At 48.8% G+C, this 19,511-nt stretch overlaps 1 protein-coding gene across 3 annotated transcripts in view; it reads left to right on the forward strand.

The window, feature by feature from the left end:
- The first annotated feature begins 17,877 nt into the window (after nucleotides 1–17,877).
- The window catches only part of LOC144733213 (E3 ubiquitin-protein ligase TRIM11-like), a 28,670-nt gene continuing 27,036 nt past the window's right edge, over nucleotides 17,878–19,511 (forward strand). For all 3 annotated transcript variants that reach the window (XM_078615007.1, XM_078615008.1, XM_078615009.1), the window contains exons 1-2: nucleotides 17,878–18,511; nucleotides 18,774–18,869. In XM_078615007.1, the coding sequence (XP_078471133.1) occupies nucleotides 17,954–18,511; nucleotides 18,774–18,869 (654 nt within the window). In that variant the 5' untranslated portion in view covers nucleotides 17,878–17,953. The remainder of the gene's footprint in view (nucleotides 18,512–18,773; nucleotides 18,870–19,511) is intronic.

A 19,511-nucleotide genomic window follows, 5' to 3' on the forward strand; every position in this document is an offset into this window, starting at 1 on the left:
TTTAGCTTTTTTCATTTTTGTGACCCAGGTCACTCTTGTCAATGAGACTCATCCTGATCTCCTGAGTTCTCACCTCGTTAAATTTAACTCGACTCGATCATCAGCAGAAGTATCATCAGCAGCAGAATTAATAACAGGAGCAACAGCATCAACAGCAGTAGCTCAATCATAATCAGCATCAGGAGTAGAACCAGTAACATCAATAATAATAGAATCATTATCAGCAGTAACAGAATCATCATCAGCAACAGAATCAGCATCATCATTACTCTTGCAACCGAGACTCATCCTGGTCTCTTGAGTTCTCACCTGGTTAAACAAATCGACTTTAACACGTAGGCTTTCGCGACCAATATTATCAATGATAAAGGTTTATTGGGTTAGATCGCGTAAATATACATAGACTTGATTGTGTTCTGGGTTACCTGTGAATTGTAATGACATTGTATTGTGGGTCAAGGGTCAATGTGTTCTCGGTGAATAAAAAATTAAATCTGAAAATCTATTGTTAAGATTGTCATCCAGGCTGTGAATGTGAATCTCTCATAGCTGAGACTGACTTGTGTAAACATGTATTTTTTTGGGATGGTTACTGTTGTTTTGTTTGTATAGATGTTATAGTATTGGAGATTAAACCCGGGCACGGTTTGTAAATCTTCAGCTTACGCCTTCACAGGTATGTGCTGTCTGTAGCCTTGGGCCAGATTCCATGGCGCATCTCGTGGCATTTATAGCTGCACTCTCAGTCAGTTTGCTTGTTCCTCGTCACCATGAGCTATGATGATGAATGGATCCTGACTGATGGATGATGATGAAGAGCACGATGATGATGACTTCGCTTGGTAATGATGACCACCACCAACTCACCTGCACCAAACACTCTCCTCCCCGACACCTGCCACACCCTAACCTACTACCCCCCCAGCCGTCTACAGAGACCCTCCCTCCCACCTGCCCACACTCACACCTGCTCGGCCATAGACCTGCCCATCCTGCCACCCTCCCACCTGCCCACCTCATGCATTTTCAAGCGCCCATTTCCGTCTGATCTCTCTCCCACCTGATCACCTGCACACCCGCTCACTCACCCACCCGCACAAAGGCAAAGATCCCCCGTATAGCCTGAACATACTGTTGGGCAAGTCCTGTTAGCGAGCATCTATGAAGGCCGGCATGGCACACGAGTTGGTGGGCGGCCAGCACAAAGCCCGGTCGCCTTTGTCTCCCGAGTGGTGATATTTATACTCCGCACCAGGTACTCATTTGAGGCTGAATCGACCTAGGGGAGGCCCATGACCGGTTCAGACAATGATCATTGGTGTTGGTGGTCATGAGTGGGAATTTAACTTGGATCGGCAGGTTCATAGCACAGTGCACTAACCACTTCAAGACCAATCTCCACCTACACACACACCTGCTCAACCACCTACACGATCACCCTCCGACCTTCCCACCTGATCCCCCACTCATTTACACGTGAAGTGAGATGATTTGTCAAAAAATTAACAATAATAATGGTTACTATTTTTTAAAGACAATTTTAAACAGTTATGCTAAAACAGAACAAATAAATGTCAATGATAGAGACGACATACTTTTTTTTTTAACCTTTAATAATATTTTTTTACAAGGTACGGTTTGGTGCAGAAACCCACAAAGCCTCGCGACATTAGTCCAAGGGACAAACCATTACCGTTTGCCTGGCCACTGTGGGTTTTGTAAAAATCGCGACCCGTAAACCCCAACACCGCGGTGTGAATGCAACGCTCCTGTCTACGCAGGTGAGAGTCGATTCGTGTCTTGGTTCGTCGCCGCCGTGTGCGCCCCAGGGACAGCGTCTCTCAGCCACAGCGAGCGGCTATCGGTGAGAAGCCACTGAGAGTCGTGGCGAGCGCAGCTCCCACTGAGAGCGTAGCGAGTGGACCTGGCTCCCGTCTGGAAGTGGTCAAAGCCGACCGTGTAACGTGTCTCACGGTGCGTCTAGACAGCTGCGTGCGATACGAAGCTCGTGTCTGTGACCTTGATTATCTGAGCACATTTCCACGGAGTGTCTCGTGAGGTTTGTAACCTCGTGCTAAGTAATGTTGGCTTCCTTGTTCATCTCCGATGTTGTGAGCCCCCAGGATGTTGATGGTTAAAATATTTTAATGGGAACGTCCCTCGATTGAACTTCTCATTAGCAAGGGTGTTCTCGATATCAAGTGACACATGCCTGTTAACTTCGACAAAACGATTTACTACGTGTGAATTTGCACGAATATTTGCGTGCATTTCGGTTTCTTCGTGTGTCTATGAGAGTGTAACTTACACCACTGAGTAGCTATGTGATTTTGTGTTTATATTAATATTTTCGAATGAGTTGTAAATGCGTCAGTATTGTATCTAAATGAAAGAGAGTGACTCACACCAATGAGTAGCTATGTCAGGGTGTGTTTATATTTACTATCTGGGGGGCCGTTACCCGGACCCAAGCAATGAGGTTGTCTCTAACATGACACATCACACTATCTACTGTGTAAAGCTCAGATATAGTACACGTGTGTGTAATGCTGTTACATACCCTCACCATGTACTATAGCTGAGTTACATACAGTGCATAGTGTGCTGTAGAGTGTGATGTGTAATGTTGTTACATACCCTCACCATATACTATAGCTGAGTTATAGACAGTGCATAGAGTGCTGTATAGTGTGATGTGTAATGCTGTTTCATACCCAAACCTGTCAACCCATACGGGTGTACCCGTATTCCTGTACAGGGAAATTGAGTAAAAACATTGTGTTTGTCTATTTGTTTGTGTTTCTCCCTTGTGATGGGGACTTTGTAGCATGAACGCTGAGGTTTATAAGGGACACGGGGTGACCGATCACGTCTGGATTGGTCCGTAACAAAGTAGGGCGCTGACAAGGGGTTGACAGCTCTGCATACCCACACCACGTGCTAGATCTGAGCTGTAAACAGTCAACGGCGAGGTTATTCTTCTTGGTTCTTTCGGTTAAAGTCACGTAAAATGGAAATAATAAAATAATAAAACATAAAATAATTCTCACGACGTTTCGGCCACAACGCAAGGAGCCGTCCTCAGATGGAGAACAGGTCTGTCGAGATGACAGACCTGACCAAGAAGTCACGAAAGCTTTAAGGCGAGGTTATTGTGAGAAATTTATGAGAAGTAAACTCATCGGTTCTATCGGTAAAAGTCACGTAGATATTTTTACCGAAACAACCAAAGCGTATGGATGCCTACAGTCACGAAAGCTTCAAATCAAGAATTACGTCGTCAAAGTAAAAAAGTCACATCGGCGATTAAAACACGCGTCGTGAATTGAAAGAGACATTGATGAGGCGTCAACCATTAATGTTGTATAACAACAACAGCAGCAGCTGCTGCTGTTGTGCGTCAACGAGCTGCACCACTCGCACGCCGTTCGCCACAACGCGCTACAGACGCAGTCCATGGCGACACGGAGCCAAGGCGAAGTCGTCGCTGCACTCCGACAACAAAGAAAGCGGTGGATAAAGCAAAGCACTTTGTGGCAATCGCCCGAATGTCAACAAGACGCAGGGAACTACTAACTTTTATATGTATATATACTGTGGATGTGCATAATGCAGGTTGATTGGGTTAGATGGTTAACCCGAATAAAACTATATAATGGATATGGTCACGAAAGCTTTACGTATTAAACTACTGTTAGGTGTTCTAGATTTGAAGCTTTCGTGACTGCAAGGATTCATATTCTTAGGTTTTTTTCGGTAAAGTCACGTAGGTAAAAAATTATAAGTAATAAAAGTAAAATAAAATAAAAAATCACGACGTTTCGGAGGCAAGACGGAAGCTTGTGTTGCCTCCGAAACGTTTTAATTTTTATTTTACTTTTATTAATTTTTATTTAGAATTTTTACCTACGTGACTTTACCGAAAAATCTTAATTTTTAGAACTTTCGTGACTGCAGGAATTATTATTTGTTTCTTTCGGTTAAGTCACGTCTAAAGATAAAATAATAAATTAAATAATAGAATACGACGTTTCGATTGCAACACAAGCAATCATCATCAGGTATAATGAAATAGCGACATAAAATCTAACCAGAAAACTATAGACAGACATATTAGCAGACAGATATCACCAAGATACATAGAGAGAGCAACACAGGTAACAGAGAGAGGTGGTCGTCTCTGTGGGGTGGCCTTAAATAGACAGAGGAGGGCGGACGCAATCTTTGAAATACGTAATCAACCAGGCTATGCGTTAATTGTGTGTTGACCGACCCTCTGTGTTGTATTACATTACATTTCGATATTTTACTAGGTTATTTAATTTTAGTGTGTCCTTCTCCTGATTTTCAGACTTGCTTGCCGTGTCATCGCACTTGCAGCACCACGTTTTGTTGTCCACTCATTGATATGCTAATTTTTTCTCTAACCCCCCTCCCTCTCTCTGCGTCCGCCCTCCTCTGTCTATTTAAGGCCACCCCACAGAGACGACCACCTCTCTCTGTTACCTGTGTTGCTCTCTCTATGTATCTTGGTGCTCTAACCCCCCTCCCTCTCTCTGCGTCCGCCCTCTGTCTATTTAAGGCCACCCCACAGAGACGACCACCTCTCTCTGTTACCTGTGTTGCTCTCTCTATGTATCTTGGTGATATGTCTGCTAATATGTCTGTCTATAGTTTTCTGGTTAGATTTTATGTCGCTATTTCATTATACCTGATGATGATTGCTTGTGTTGCAATCGAAACGTCGTATTCTATTATTTAATTTATTATTTTATCTTTAGACGTGACTTTACCGAAAAAACTAAGAATACAGTTAGGTGTGTTATGGTGTTAAAATACTGTGGATGTGTTATGGTGATGTGTTAACTTTCCTTGTACTTGCGCTACTATCATGTTTGTGTTCTGTTTGTTGTTGTAACGTTCTTACCCCGTGCTCCTACTGGACATCTGTTACAAATAGCTTTACAGGTCATCGGATTTCTCGTGCAGTGTAAATATTCCGATTCTGGTGTACGTCAGTTCAAAGATGCCAAATTAACATCTGTGATAATAACAAATCTCGTTACCGGTATCTGCTTTGATCCACATTGCTCACCGTAGCTGTTGGGCTGTTCGGGATGTACCACTCAGTCAACGGGTGGGGGGGGGGGGGGTAGCAATAATTTTGCATTAACTTTTACTTTAAAACATAAACATACAAAGCAAGATACAGCATTATAAAATCACTGTAACGATTATTATGCAATGATTAACAAATTACAATTTGAATCGACGGAATATGGTAAAGTTTTAGTCGTAACATTGTGAAATAATGGCAGGAATCACCCCTATGGTTGATAATGGTTTCTCTCTCCGTGGGTCATAGCAAGACAAATTATTTTAATCAATTGTAATTCAACTTTCAAGTATGTTTTAAACATGTTATTGTATTTAAACTTTTAAATACAGAAACACTTTCTTTCGTGTAAACATCCCCGATTGTAAATGTTGTTTTGGCCAATCAACAGGCGGGAAATAATGAGCGCTAGCGTGACACACGCTGGTACTTGTTAAAGCCAACGGCGCGAATCTACAGGTACATCTAGACAGGTTTGTATGTTTGTGTGATGCGGGGCTTGTTTTTACATTCCTTAAACATCTGAGCACATTCCATGGGGTACCTCGTGAGGTTTGTAACCCCGTGTAAAGTAATTTTATATCATTGCTTCTTGTCTGTGTAGTGGTGATACGCGCTGGGTGTGTACGTCATGTGCCAGCGCGTATGTACGTGTGTGTGTGGTGACGCGCGCTGACGGGGAGGAGCAGGCGTCAGTGCGCGGGTGGGGGTAGTGCTGCTGATTGGCTGTGTGCCGGTGACGCGCTGAGAGGGAGTGATCGGGTGGCAGCGCGGTGTGATTGGTCGAGGAGTGGAAACACGCGCTGGGCGGAAACGGATCGTAGAGATAGCGCGTGGTGATTGGGTAACTGAGGAGCGGTGCCGACGTTGAGGTCCGCATCCGCTCCGTCTCCCGGGAGGAAGAGATATATAAGATGATGCACAGAGGAGTAGAGGGCAGAAGTGGAACCATCTAAGAATGAAGACGAAGGTGCAGAGATAGAGCCCGGAGAGGAGAGTAATGGAGAGGAGAGGAGAGTAATGGAGAGTAGAGGAGAGTAAGGTATAAGTGTGTAGCCAGAGAGAGAGAACGGTCTACACGAGCTGAGTAATGTATAGTGTGTAGCCAGAGAGAGAGAAAGGTCTACACGAGCTGAGCGATGTATAGTGTGTAGCCAGAGAGAGAGAAAGGTCTACACGAGCCGAGTATGCATACGGTGTAGCCAGAGAGAGAGAAAGGTCTACACGAGCCGAGTATGCATACGGTGTAGCCAGAGAGAGATGTAAAGTCTACACGAGACGAGTAAAGAGTGTAGCAGAGGCGTAAGGTCTACACGCGACGAGTGAAGAGTGTAGCAGAGGCGCAGAGTCTACACGCGACGAGAGAAGAGTGTAGCCGAGGCGCGGAGTCTACACGAGGCACAGAGAGCCAGCAGCACAGAATCTACGAGAGTCGAGAGAAGCGTAAGGCGGAGAGAAGAGGTCACGAGTTGTACCGTTGTATGGTGACCGCATTGTGAAGAAGAGAGGCCACGCGTTGTATCGTTACAAGTCAAGATTTAATAAAAGAAGTGTGTTCCCGTCAAGGAGTTTCCTGCCGTCATTTTCCAATACTTCATCTGGCGTCAGAAGTGAAACGGGCTTCCAAGCATGGAGACAAGGAAGACCCGTAGGACCCAAGGGATTGACCGCGAGGAAAACCTGGACGACTCGGGGCCGCTGGTGGCGGGGGGCGAGGAGGAAGACTTGCCCACGCTACAGGATCCGTCGACGGCGCCGGCCGAGCGACCGGGGACCGAGGCCGTGCTTCGTGAGGCGCACTCCCGACTGGCGGAGCTGCTGCTCGCCGCCGCGTCCATCTTGGCGGAGATCAGCTCGTCGGGAGGAGCGGGGACGGTGGGGGACATTTTACAAGGTCGCCCCGCAGATTCCCGCCAAAACGAATGGGGGATTCCCGCCATTGCGCCTGGGCCTACTTTTGGCGGGAACGGCGAGCGCCACATGGTGGTGGGTTCCCAAGCGCGCGCATCGACGTCATCAGCGCGCGAGGGGGTCCGCCATTTTACGTCTGCCGCTGGAGCCGCCATCTTACACACCGACGGAGAGGCGGAGAGGAACCACGAGGCGGATGACTTCATTTTTCAGCAGCGTCTGCCCACGTTGTCAGCCTTCAAGGCGGAAGGCGGAGACTGGGGCAAATTTCAGCGAAGGTTTTTGGCGCATCAAGAGATGTCAGCGTGGTCCGATGCTACGGCGCTGCGGGCGTTGCCTGCCCTGCTGGACGACGACGCGCTCGCGGCCTTCAGGTCTGCACGGAAGTCGGACCGCTCCACGCTGAAGGATGCGCTGGGTTTGTTGGCCAGGGTCTACGGACCTCCCTCGGCGTGCCGCCATCATTTCTACGCAAGACGGAAAGCGGCCACGGAGACCGCGCTGGCCTATCGCACGGCGTTGCTGGCTCTTGCTGATGCTGCGTTCCCTCGGATGGACGAGGAGGGCCAAGACGCGATGGTTTTGGAGCAGCTGCTTAAGTTGGCGCAGGACCTGGGGGTCCCTATCAACACAGCTGACGAGATTGATATTTCTTCTTTGAGAGTCGCCACGAGTATTCAAGCGCACGAGGCCCTACAACGGAAACAAGGAGTTGGTTGCAACGCTGCTGTCGTCGCAGCTCCGGGTTCGGTGGTCACCGAACCCCAAGTCGTCAGCCCACGAGAGGAGGCGTTCGCCACGGGACGACCAGGGGACTGGAGGCCGGGGGCTCGGTCGCCTCTGCGATCGGGCCGAAAGTCGGAGCAACCAAGATCTACTCCGACCCTCGTCACGTGCTATAACACGTGGCGTCCGGGTGCCGCGCTCCGCGTCAGCGCGCCATGGGTGCTCGGCTGGACGACGACCGAGATCCCAAGTCATCTCTACAATCCCCGGCAAGTCGCGGCACCTCACACGCTCGGCCTGTTTATTCGGCACACATGGGACGCCGCGTTGCGGCGGAGGAGGGCCGGTTAAGGTTCGGGGATTCGGTTCGGCGAGGGGGGTTCGGCCGGGACCAGGGAGACATTGAATGGGCGGAATTGGGGCATAGAATTGTGGCTGCTTCGGCGGGTTCGTCCGTTGTTACGGGATCTATTGATGGGGTCGAGATTAGGGTGTTAGTGGACACGGGGGCATCGGCAACTATTATATCGGACCTCATTTATGATATTCTCCCATTCCAATGTCGTCCGCTGCTTCCAGTGGATGTGCCATTTTACGCCGCTAATGGGGGATCGTTGGGCATTATCGGTCAGATTAGGGCGTCCATTTGCATTGGAAATATCAAATTGTCGGGACCCGTTTTCGTTTCGTCTTCTTTGGCGGTTCCGTGTCTTTTGGGCACTGATTTTTTGGCTAAAATGCCCATTAAAATTCTTATCGATCAACGATGCATTGAACTGCCATCGGGTCGCCGGATTGCATTTTTGACGAGCCCTACTGACATTCGGACGGCGTGCGCTACGATACAAGCGGTGGCGACACAGACCGTGCATGTGCCCCCGGGTTCACAGATGTTGATTCCCCTCCGGTTGCGGAAACCATGGGTGAGGGAGGCTTCGGAACAAAGTATGCTTTTGGGTCCTTCTAACAAGGCTGTCGGGGGTCTTGATTTATCGGTGGCTCACACTTTGGTGCGGGCTGACAGGGATCCGTTTGTGATGGTTTTGAACGCGGGGTCGCGGCCAGCTGTCATTCCACAGGGCACCGTGCTGGCTCACGCGGCGCGGGTCCCTGTGGATGATGGGTTGGTTGCGCAGGTGGGCTCGAGCCCCGCGCGGAACGTTGAGCCAAGGGAAGACCTTGAGTGGGTCCATTCGCTATGCGCCGCCTCGGACGATTTGTCGGCGGCGCAGTTGGGTGCGCTGCGCGAGTTGCTCATAGAATTCTCTGATGTGTTCAGTAAACATGAGTATGACATTGGGTGCACGGATTTGTTGCACCACCACATTGAAACGGGCGATGCGGCGCCGGTCAAGCTAAATCCCTTCCGACTGAGTCCCGTGGAGAAGGAACATGTTCAGTCGGCTGTTAACGAAATGCTAGAAGCCGATATTATTTCGCCCTCCTCTAGCCCGTGGGGAGCGCCTATTGTGCTGGTTAAGAAGCAGGACGGGTCCCTGCGATTCTGCGTTGATTTCCGTCGCCTGAATAAGATCTCTGTGGCTGATGCGTATCCGCTCCCCAGGATGGATGAGTCCCTCGATGCATTGTCTGGTGCGCGATATTTTTCGACTCTTGATTTGTTATCGGGGTTTTGGCAGTTGCCGCTCGACGAAGAGTCGAAACCTAAGACAGCATTTCGGACTCCAGGGGGGCTGTTCCAGTTTAACCGGTTACCCATGGGACTTCACTCCTCTCCAGCGACGTTTCAGCGACTTATGGAGTTGGTTTTGTCGGGCTTGCAGTGGGATACATGCTTGATTTATATGGACGATGTCATTGTTTTCAGTAAAACGTTTGAAGAACACCTCCAGCGATTGAGAGGGGTGTTCTTGCGAATGCGATCGGCTAAGCTAAAATTTAAACCGGCCAAATGTCACCTCCTTCGGAAGTCGGTTAGATACTTGGGTCACATTGTCGATTCTTCGGGGATCTCCACCGATCCCGCGAAGACGGATTGTGTTGGTTCGTGGCCGACACCTACGTCCGTTTCCGACGTGCGTAGTTTCATCGGGTTTGCTTCTTATTATCGGCGGTTCGTTGAGCACTTCGCCACTATTGCAAAACCCTTGCACGCTCTAACGGCGAAGGGAGTGAAGTTCAAATGGGGACCGGAGGAGGAGGCCGCGTTTCGCTCCCTCCGGGACGCCTTGGTGGGTGCCCCACCCTTGTGTTATCCCGATTTTGCGAGTCCCTTTTTGCTGGACACGGATGCTAGCAACACGGGCATTGGGGGGGTGCTATCCCAAGTCGTTGGGGGTGTCGAAAGAGTTGTCGCCTACGGTAGTAGGGTGTGGTCTCCGGCGGAGCAGCGCTACTGCGTCACCCGTCGCGAGCTGCTTGCCATTGTCTTTTTTGTGCAGCAGTTTAGGCCATATCTCTATGGTCGTCACTTTACGGTCCGAACGGACCACGCGGCGCTACAGTATTCATTGAGGGTCGCCCAACCCTCGGGCCAGTTGTCGCGTTGGTTGGAAGTCCTCCAGGACTATCAGTTTACGACTACGTACCGTAAGGGGTTGCGACACACAAATGCCGATTGCTTGTCGCGGTTCTTGCCTTGTGATGAATGCGCGTGTTTGTCGGGATCGGCGCGCTGTAAACCGACGCTTGCGGGGGAGATGGGGGCACTGGCTGCGACAGCGGGCGCACCGATCGTGGATGATTCCACTGCCTCTCAGGGTCGGGACTCGCTGCTCTCGTTGTCGCTCAGCGAATGGGGCCGTCTCCAGATGGCGGACAGCTCGCTGCTAGCATTGCGCCGCAAGGTTGGGGGTCCCGAGGGGGACCAGGAGCGTACCGGCTCCTATGTACTTGAGCAGGGCATGTTATTGAGATGGGACAGTTTGTCCCGGCGGAACGCACTCGTGGTGCCTTCCGCTGTAAGGGGGAGGGTTGTCTTGGCGGCACACGAACGCCTCTTGCACTTGGGAGTTAACAAGACGCTTGCCCTGCTTCAGCGTGACTATTACTGGCCGGGAATGGGAAGTGATGTGGTAAATATTCTGAAGGGGTGCGTTGAGTGCGCCAGGCGTAAACCACCGCCCGTGGCAGCTAATCCACCGCTGCAATCTATTCAGGTCTCGCGTACTAACGAGCTCGTTGCACTCGATATTTTGGGGCCCTTCCCAGTCACGCCGAGAGGGAATAAATATTTGTTAGTGGGGGTCGAATACTTTACCCGATGGCCTATGGCGTGGCCTCTCGCTAACCAGTCGGCAGCGGCTGTGACGGACGCCTTCGTCCAGGGCTATGTCCTGGACAAGGTGGCTCCCGAACGCCTGCTGACCGACCAAGGTAAACATTTTTCGAGTAAATTGTTGCAAGAGGTGTGCGATCTGTTGGGTACCAAGAAGGTGCGTACCTCCCCGTACCACCCGCAGACAGACGGGATGGTGGAGAGACTCCACAAAACTTTGACTTCCATGCTGTGCCAGCAGGTGTGCGAGGCACATGTAGATTGGGACCTGCAGGTCCCGGGAGTCCTTGCCGCGTATAGAATGGCCCCCCATGCAGCTACGGGGTTTTCCCCATTCTATTTGATGTACGGTCGGGAAGCTGACCCGCCAATGGAAACGCAACTTGGCCTGTCCGCTCCACGAACTAATTCTAAATTGGCAGAACATATTAAGTTTAATATTCGCAAGCTGACAGAGGCGAGGGAGGCCGCACGGCTTAATTCGCGGGCTCGCCAAATTGCTAATGAACGGTTGCGGGCACGGAAGGTGTCCGGGCACGATTGGAAACCAGGTGACAGGGCCTGGCTGCATTGCCCTCAGGCACCCTTGGCTACGTCGCCTAAATTGTTGAGACCGTGGAGGGGACCCGTGGAGGTCGTGCGCGTTGCACGACCCCAGTGCGTTCAGATAAAGTGGGGAAAGCGCCGTTGGTACGTTCACCCCTCCCGACTGAAACCGTTCTCGCCTCCATATGGCCTCCCCTTGTGTCGTCATGGCCGAGCGTGTGACGTGACCGGCGACCCACAGGGGGAAATGTCTCTGCCTGATCCACGCGTATTTTCGCCTGATCTGCTCCCAGGTGTCTCGGATCTGACAGCTGCCGACCACCGGCGGCCGGATCTCCGCGGCGGGGCCGGCCCTTTCAGGCCCGTTCCGCGCCGTCTGGAGCAGCCGGAACCGTCGGACGGTCGTCAGTGTCCCGCCCCATACGACGGACCAGCCAGACGGACTCGCGCCAAGTCGTGCTACTTTGCGCGACCCGCCTCGTGAGGAGTCGGGGCTGTTGGTGCGCCTCGTCACTGCGTGTAGTCGCAGGGGCGCGGGGCGCGTTCGTTTTCTGGAATTTGCTTGTATTGTGTTGTTGTTGACTTTTCGTGTTCGTTGTCAATTTGTACATAGTTGTTCTTGTTGTTGTTGTTCTTGTTGTTATGTTACGGGGCACACTGGGGGGTTACGGGGTTTTTTTTGGTTGGTTGTCATCTTATCGTAGCGGTTGGTTGTTGTTAGCAGCCGGGCCGGCTGCGAGCTATGTGGGAGGGGGTGATGTAGTGGTGATACGCGCTGGGTGTGTACGTCATGTGCCAGCGCGTATGTACGTGTGTGTGTGGTGACGCGCGCTGACGGGGAGGAGCAGGCGTCAGTGCGCGGGTGGGGGTAGTGCTGCTGATTGGCTGTGTGCCGGTGACGCGCTGAGAGGGAGTGATCGGGTGGCAGCGCGGTGTGATTGGTCGAGGAGTGGAAACACGCGCTGGGCGGAAACGGATCGTAGAGATAGCGCGTGGTGATTGGGTAACTGAGGAGCGGTGCCGACGTTGAGGTCCGCATCCGCTCCGTCTCCCGGGAGGAAGAGATATATAAGATGATGCACAGAGGAGTAGAGGGCAGAAGTGGAACCATCTAAGAATGAAGACGAAGGTGCAGAGATAGAGCCCGGAGAGGAGAGTAATGGAGAGGAGAGGAGAGTAATGGAGAGTAGAGGAGAGTAAGGTATAAGTGTGTAGCCAGAGAGAGAGAACGGTCTACACGAGCTGAGTAATGTATAGTGTGTAGCCAGAGAGAGAGAAAGGTCTACACGAGCTGAGCGATGTATAGTGTGTAGCCAGAGAGAGAGAAAGGTCTACACGAGCCGAGTATGCATACGGTGTAGCCAGAGAGAGAGAAAGGTCTACACGAGCCGAGTATGCATACGGTGTAGCCAAAGAGAGATGTAAAGTCTACACGAGACGAGTAAAGAGTGTAGCAGAGGCGTAAGGTCTACACGCGACGAGTGAAGAGTGTAGCAGAGGCGCAGAGTCTACACGAGACGAGAGAAGAGTGTAGCCGAGGCGCGGAGTCTACACGAGGCACAGCGAGCCAGCAGCACAGAATCTACGAGAGTCGAGAGAAGCGTAAGGCGGAGAGAAGAGGTCACGAGTTGTACCGTTGTATGGTGACCGCATTGTGAAGAAGAGAGGCCACGCGTTGTATCGTTACAAGTCAAGATTTAATAAAAGAAGTGTGTTCCCGTCAAGGAGTTTCCTGCCGTCATTTTCCAATACTTCATCTGTCTGCGAGCACTGATACAAATACTCACCACTCACCATCTACACACGACAAACCAGCCGATATTCACAAACATTACTCACCATCTCATATGCACACACACACACTACTCACCATCCACACACACTACTCACCACTCACCATACACACACACTACTCACCATACACACACTACTGACCACTCACCATACACACACACTACTCATCATCCACACATACTACTCACCACTCACCATCCACACACACTACTCACCACTCACCATCCACACACACTACTCACCACTCACCATCCACACACATGACTCACCACTCAACATCCACACAAACTACTCACCACTCACCATCCACACACACTACTCACCACTCACCATCCACACACTACTCACCATCCACACACCACTCACCATCCACACACACTACTCACCACTCACCATCCACACACACTACTCACCACACACACTACTCACCACTCACCATCCACACACACTACTCACCACACACACTACTCACCAGCCGCCATTAACCAGGGGGAACATCTCCCCCAGGAATAAACCCGTTTCGCAGATATTCTGATGGAGATAATGAGACCAAGAAAGAACTGCAAAGTGTAAAAACAAATCCTTGCAGAAAGAAGAGGCAATGACAGAAACGAGAAAAAGGCAGCTCCAACCAACTCGCCTTCGCCTTAAATGGGCTTGCTCCTCGCTACGTTCATGACCTCCTTCAGCCACGAATATTCCATCAAGATCGTCAAGATCCTCAGCTTGTGCGTTGCTCACCGTCCCACCGTCTCCAGACTGCACACGTGGAGGTGCGTTGGCAATTGTGGCACCTACACTCTGCAACTCGTTGCCCTTCGAGGTCAAGGGGACTTCCGAGGCACTGCTCATCTTCACATCTCCACTAAAGCCGTCTCTGTTTAAAATGGCTTTCTCCCTTTAGTGATGTTCAAATATCCTTCTCACTTCTTTCATTGGGTGATGTTCACTATTTTATGACTTACCACGCATAGCACCCCGAGAGCGATTGTTCAATGGCGCTTTGTAAATGTTAATTATTATATTACCATTACTGCATGATTATGTAATCAGTAGAAATGTATTATTTTATTATAAAAATACTATTGTTGCATTATTATCGTCAAAGTATTATAGCACAACCATTTATTTTTTATTTAATTATTGTTTAGGTGTCAGTATTTCAGTTATTTAATTATAATTAAATTAATAATACATAAAAAAATAGCTGAATCGTCATTTAATTATTATCTATTTCAAATTAAGTAATAATTTAATTATTATTATAACATTATACTAATGAAAGTATTATTACTTGACGGTCATGCCAGTTGGTTCAGGGCACGGGGTCGGCAACCTGCAGCTCCGTAGCGGCGTGCGGCTCTTTGAGGGACGGCTGCTTCGTGAGACGTTTTTATTTATCAAGGACCACCACCACCACGGTCTCTCGTACTCACACCACGTTCTTATTTATCAAGGACCACCACCTTCTCTCGTACACACACCACGTTGTATTGCGGCTCTTGAAATAATGAGTTGTTTGGTTTCTCTTTTACTTACCGAATTGTAAAAAATAGGAAAAAATGTCTCTCCTTGTTGTTTTGGTTTCTGAACCCCCTGGTTTAGGGGAATCTTTTTTTGTTAAACCTTGAATACGAACTGACAGCTGTGTGGTTTGCTGGGCAAAACGCACAGCCTCACCCTAGCCGGAATGTTTTTATTAGTATTATTACACGCTTTTATTTAACTCACTGTTGTTGTTGTCGTATCCTCAAATCTTTTAACTCAATTTTAACCCACATCCCAATGTGGTATCGACTGCAAACTTGGTATACTTACGTCATACTGATGACAATACTATACTCTATAAGAAATGAAACAAGTATTTTTAAACAATCTTTTTTACATGTTATGTTTCGGCCTGGGTTTAATTGTCCATGCTCAACTGACGTTGGCTGTAAATCACCACGGTCCCTTACGTTGTGGCAAGCTTCGGGGCCACTTCCTGGAGTCGTCGAGTTCTGCCATTACGAGTATGGTACAATTTCGATTTAAAGCTTTCGTGTCTGCAGGGATTCATCTTCTTGGTTCTTTCGGTATAGTCACGTAGAAGGGAAGTAATAAAATAATAAAAATGAAACATAATAAAAAAAATGAAACATACTAAAATAATAAAATTAAAACATAATAAAATAATAAAAATAAAACATAATAAAATAATAAAAATAAAATAATAAAAATAAAACATAATAAAATAATAAAAATAAAACATAAAATAATAAAAATAAAACATTATAACATTTCGATTTAAAGCTTTCGTGACTGCAGGGATTCATCTTCTTGGTTCTTTCGGTAAAGTCACGTAGAAGGGAAGTAATAAAATAATAAAAATGAAACATAATAAAATACAGTTCTCACGACGTTTCGGCCACAACGCAAGCAGCCGAGGCAACAGTGTCTGACGCTGTCGCCTCGGCTGCTTGCGTTGTGGCCGAAACGTCGTGAGAATTATTTTGTTATGTTTTATTTTTATTATTTTATTACTTCCCTTCTACGTGACTTTACCGAAAGAACCAAGAAGAGTATGGTATATTTCATTAAAGCGTGTTTAAAAAATATATTTTTTTAATATTACTTATTTTGTTTACGTGACAATCCTTACTCATTGGTTGTGTCGGGTGGTGGCGGGTTTAACGACACTTATATTTACGCGATCTACCCCAAAAACACGTTTTATAGATAATATTGGTCGCGATAGCCTACTTATAATTTTAAATCTTTAATACAAATTTACACGGTGAGGTTTACAGTGGAAAAACACAGCCTCAGCCAAGCGGGTGTAACCAGTCTATAGGACAAACCATCACCGTTTTCATGGTTACCGTGGGGTTTTTGTAAAAATATATCAATTGCGACTCTTTAACCTTGACACTGTGTGTGAATGTGACGCCACGTCTACACAGGTGAGTGCGGGCTGCCGCGTGCAACATTCCAGGGCGCGTCTCGCGGTATTTATAATTGAGCTGCAGGTGAAGTCAGCTCGTTTCCTTGTTCGTTGTCGCTGCTCTGTGCTTTTTTTACATCTCGCTGCGGTAGCTGAAAGATGTTAACTACCTCGCCTGGTATACAGGAGGTCGTGGGTTCGATCCCGACCCTGACGTCTGTACATGTATTTGTCTCTCTCCCCGTAGTCGCGTGAATTTGTCTCCGGTCCTCCAATTTTTCCCTCCACACCTAGAAACATGCGTTTAGAGTGTTTGGCTGCTAGAACTGTCCACGTAATAAGCTACGTCGTTGAGCTATCAATTGTGGCCAGGTCGCTTCTGAAAAGAGCTATAAACCTCCGTGGGCCTTACCTGGTAAAATAAAAATAGGTTTATAGAATCGTCCAAACTCAGCGATTCCAGGATGTCAAATCTTAACATTAACAATAGGTGATGAATATATATTGTTTAGGTTATGAAGATTTAAATCCTTGATTTTTTTACGCATAATAGGAAAATAGACGGTGAAAGTCATACAGATAATAAGCTTAAATGAACCACGATGTTTGTTTAGCCAGGGGCTGTTCGCTGTGGTAATGCGTGAGGCCACCCACCCAGTGACCCAACCACTCAACCGCACGCCCCTCCCAGCCACCCTTCCTCCAGCCCTCTCTCACCGCCTGCTCGCCCACCCTCACGCCATCCTCCTGCTCATCTGTCTCCCCTCTCACCAAATAACCCCCCCCCCTTACTCATTCAAACTCCACCACCCACTCACCCGCACCTTTGATTAGCACGAGTGGCTACGTACGCTACGACATAAGTTCAACATACATATTCTCCCACTTACCCACACACCCACTCACCCAACCGCTTACCCACACACTAAACCAATCACCACCTACACACTCACCCACACACCTTCGTTTAGCACGGTTGACTACGTACGGTGAAAAAAAAGTTCAACATACATACAACCGCTGTCCACTCAGAATAAAACGGTGTCATAGGAATAAATAAACTAAAAAATAATTGACAGATGAACAGAGGATGCATGAAGCCAGTAGTTAAATATTAGTTGATAAAGGTGGAAGACGATTACAGACTGTGAAGCTTAAACAAACAGGCCTTGCAAGAAAACAATTAATAAAGACACAGATGGGGAAAAAACAAGTTAACCTTTACCATCAGAATGTTTCCACAAGGTGCGGTTCCACTGTGTGCAATGCACACAGCCTGACCTAGCCGGTCAATCAGCCTGTGGGACAAACCATTATCACTGTGTCCCTGGCTGCTGCTGCTGGGTTTTGTTTGTATAAATATTTTATCACTTGAGACCGGTCAAAGCTATGTATGTATGTTGAACTTCTTCCACACCGTACGTAGCCAACAGTGCTAATTGGAAGTGCAGGGGAAGGACAACAAACTAAACACAAAAATCAGTTTTAGCTAACACTGCGTGACTGTAACGCCACGTCTACACAGGTGAGCCCGGCCGCCGTGTGGAACATTCCAGGGCGTGTCTCGAGGTATTTATAACTTAACTGCAGGTGAAGTCAGTTCATTTCCTTATTCGTCTCCGCTGTGTGAGCAGCTGCTGCTGCGATAGCTCCTCTGTGAGCCGCGGCGAGCGACTGAGTCCGAGTGAAGCCATGGGCCATGGCGAGCGCGTCTCCCAGTGATTGTGTCGACAGTGAGCTGAGCTGCCCCATCTGCCTGCGCACGTTTGACTGCCCCTCCACGCTGAGCTGCGGACACTCGTTCTGCCTCCGGTGTCTGGACGGTGCCTGGGAGAGAGCGAGCAGCTTCAGCTGCCCGCAGTGCCGAGCGGCCTTCCCTGAGCGACCCCAGCTGAAAAAGAACGTGGCGCTCGCCAACCTGGTGGAGCAGCTCAGAGTTGGAGATAGAATGGCCGCAATTGTCTTCTGTGACGGCTGTGGTGATGGGGAGACTCCTGCAGTGAAGACCTGCCTCAGGTGTGAGATGTCCCTGTGTGAGTCCCACCTGAAGCCTCATCTGAAAACCCCCAAGTTGATAGACCACGTCCTGGTGGCTCCTATTGTCAACCTGGAGGAGCGAAGATGCCAGCAGCATGGAGACCCTTACAGGTTCTTCTGCAAGCAGGACAGGGGCCTGGCCTGCACGGTTTGCACCATCGCAGGAGACCATAGAGGACATGATGTCATCACGCTGGAGAAAGAGCACGAAACACGGAAGGTGAGGCGCCATACATAGAGTGAGAACCACTCAGGTGCAGACAAACGATACCACAACTAGAGCTAATAGACGCTGGGTATAACGATATGGGATGTAAATCATCAGTGTGGGCCAATTCCCTCTCCACTGTCCCTTGCCTTTCAGACTGTTCAGTCAGTAGAAGCTGACTTACTGGCCATCACAGTGGATGGCTGTGTGGAGTGGGGCTGAGAGGGGGCCGCTCAACGAGTGGAATCTCCTCTAGTGACTTCTTCTCTTACAGAGTGGAGTCGAAGAGGAGACGCGAGCGGTGGAGGAGAAGAGGAAAAAGGCGGAGGTGTCCGTGGGACAGATGAAGGCCGCTCACAAGGACGTGCAGGTAACACGTGTGGGCTCTGTGACCCTGTGACCTCCACCCTGCGTGGAGTCTGTGACTCCCTGTGAGGAAAATTCCGTAGATCCAAGTGAAATGTTGTTAGTCTTGAGTCAATGTGTAAAACGGTGCAGGATATTGCAGTGTTATGGCTATGGGTGCTTGAAATGTATATTTAAACAAATGCAACATTTATTTTAAAAAGTTCATATCTCGTGAGACTGCAACGCATTTTTCAGGATAATTCAAATGACTTGCAATGGGTGAGATAAACAAGCACAGTATGGTGCAACGACTGCATTGGATTAAAAACCAACAAATAAAACAAATACAATTAGGATCAAAATATTACTAGAAATCGGCGGTTAAATTTTACAACGCGAGATGCGACCTTGAAGAGATATGCCTGGCGTTACGAAATGGAGCGGATATTGGAATGTGGTTCAGTTTGTGCAACTTGTGGGTTGGGGTAGAGCGATCTGACATGCACTGTCACGCTTCGTAGGCTTCAGAATTGTATTACCCGATCCTCAACAACTACCCTGCAGGGTGTGGTAATCAAATAGCGTGCTACTCGCAATAACATCACCGGGTCACAACTCTCCTTGGTCAGCAGGGACAATACTGCACACAGGTTCACCCGATCAG

The sequence above is a fragment of the Lampetra planeri genome, chromosome 45 (genome assembly GCF_965212315.1).
Source record: "Lampetra planeri chromosome 45, kcLamPlan1.2.h2, whole genome shotgun sequence".
Classification (NCBI taxonomy): Eukaryota; Metazoa; Chordata; class Hyperoartia; order Petromyzontiformes; family Petromyzontidae; genus Lampetra; species Lampetra planeri.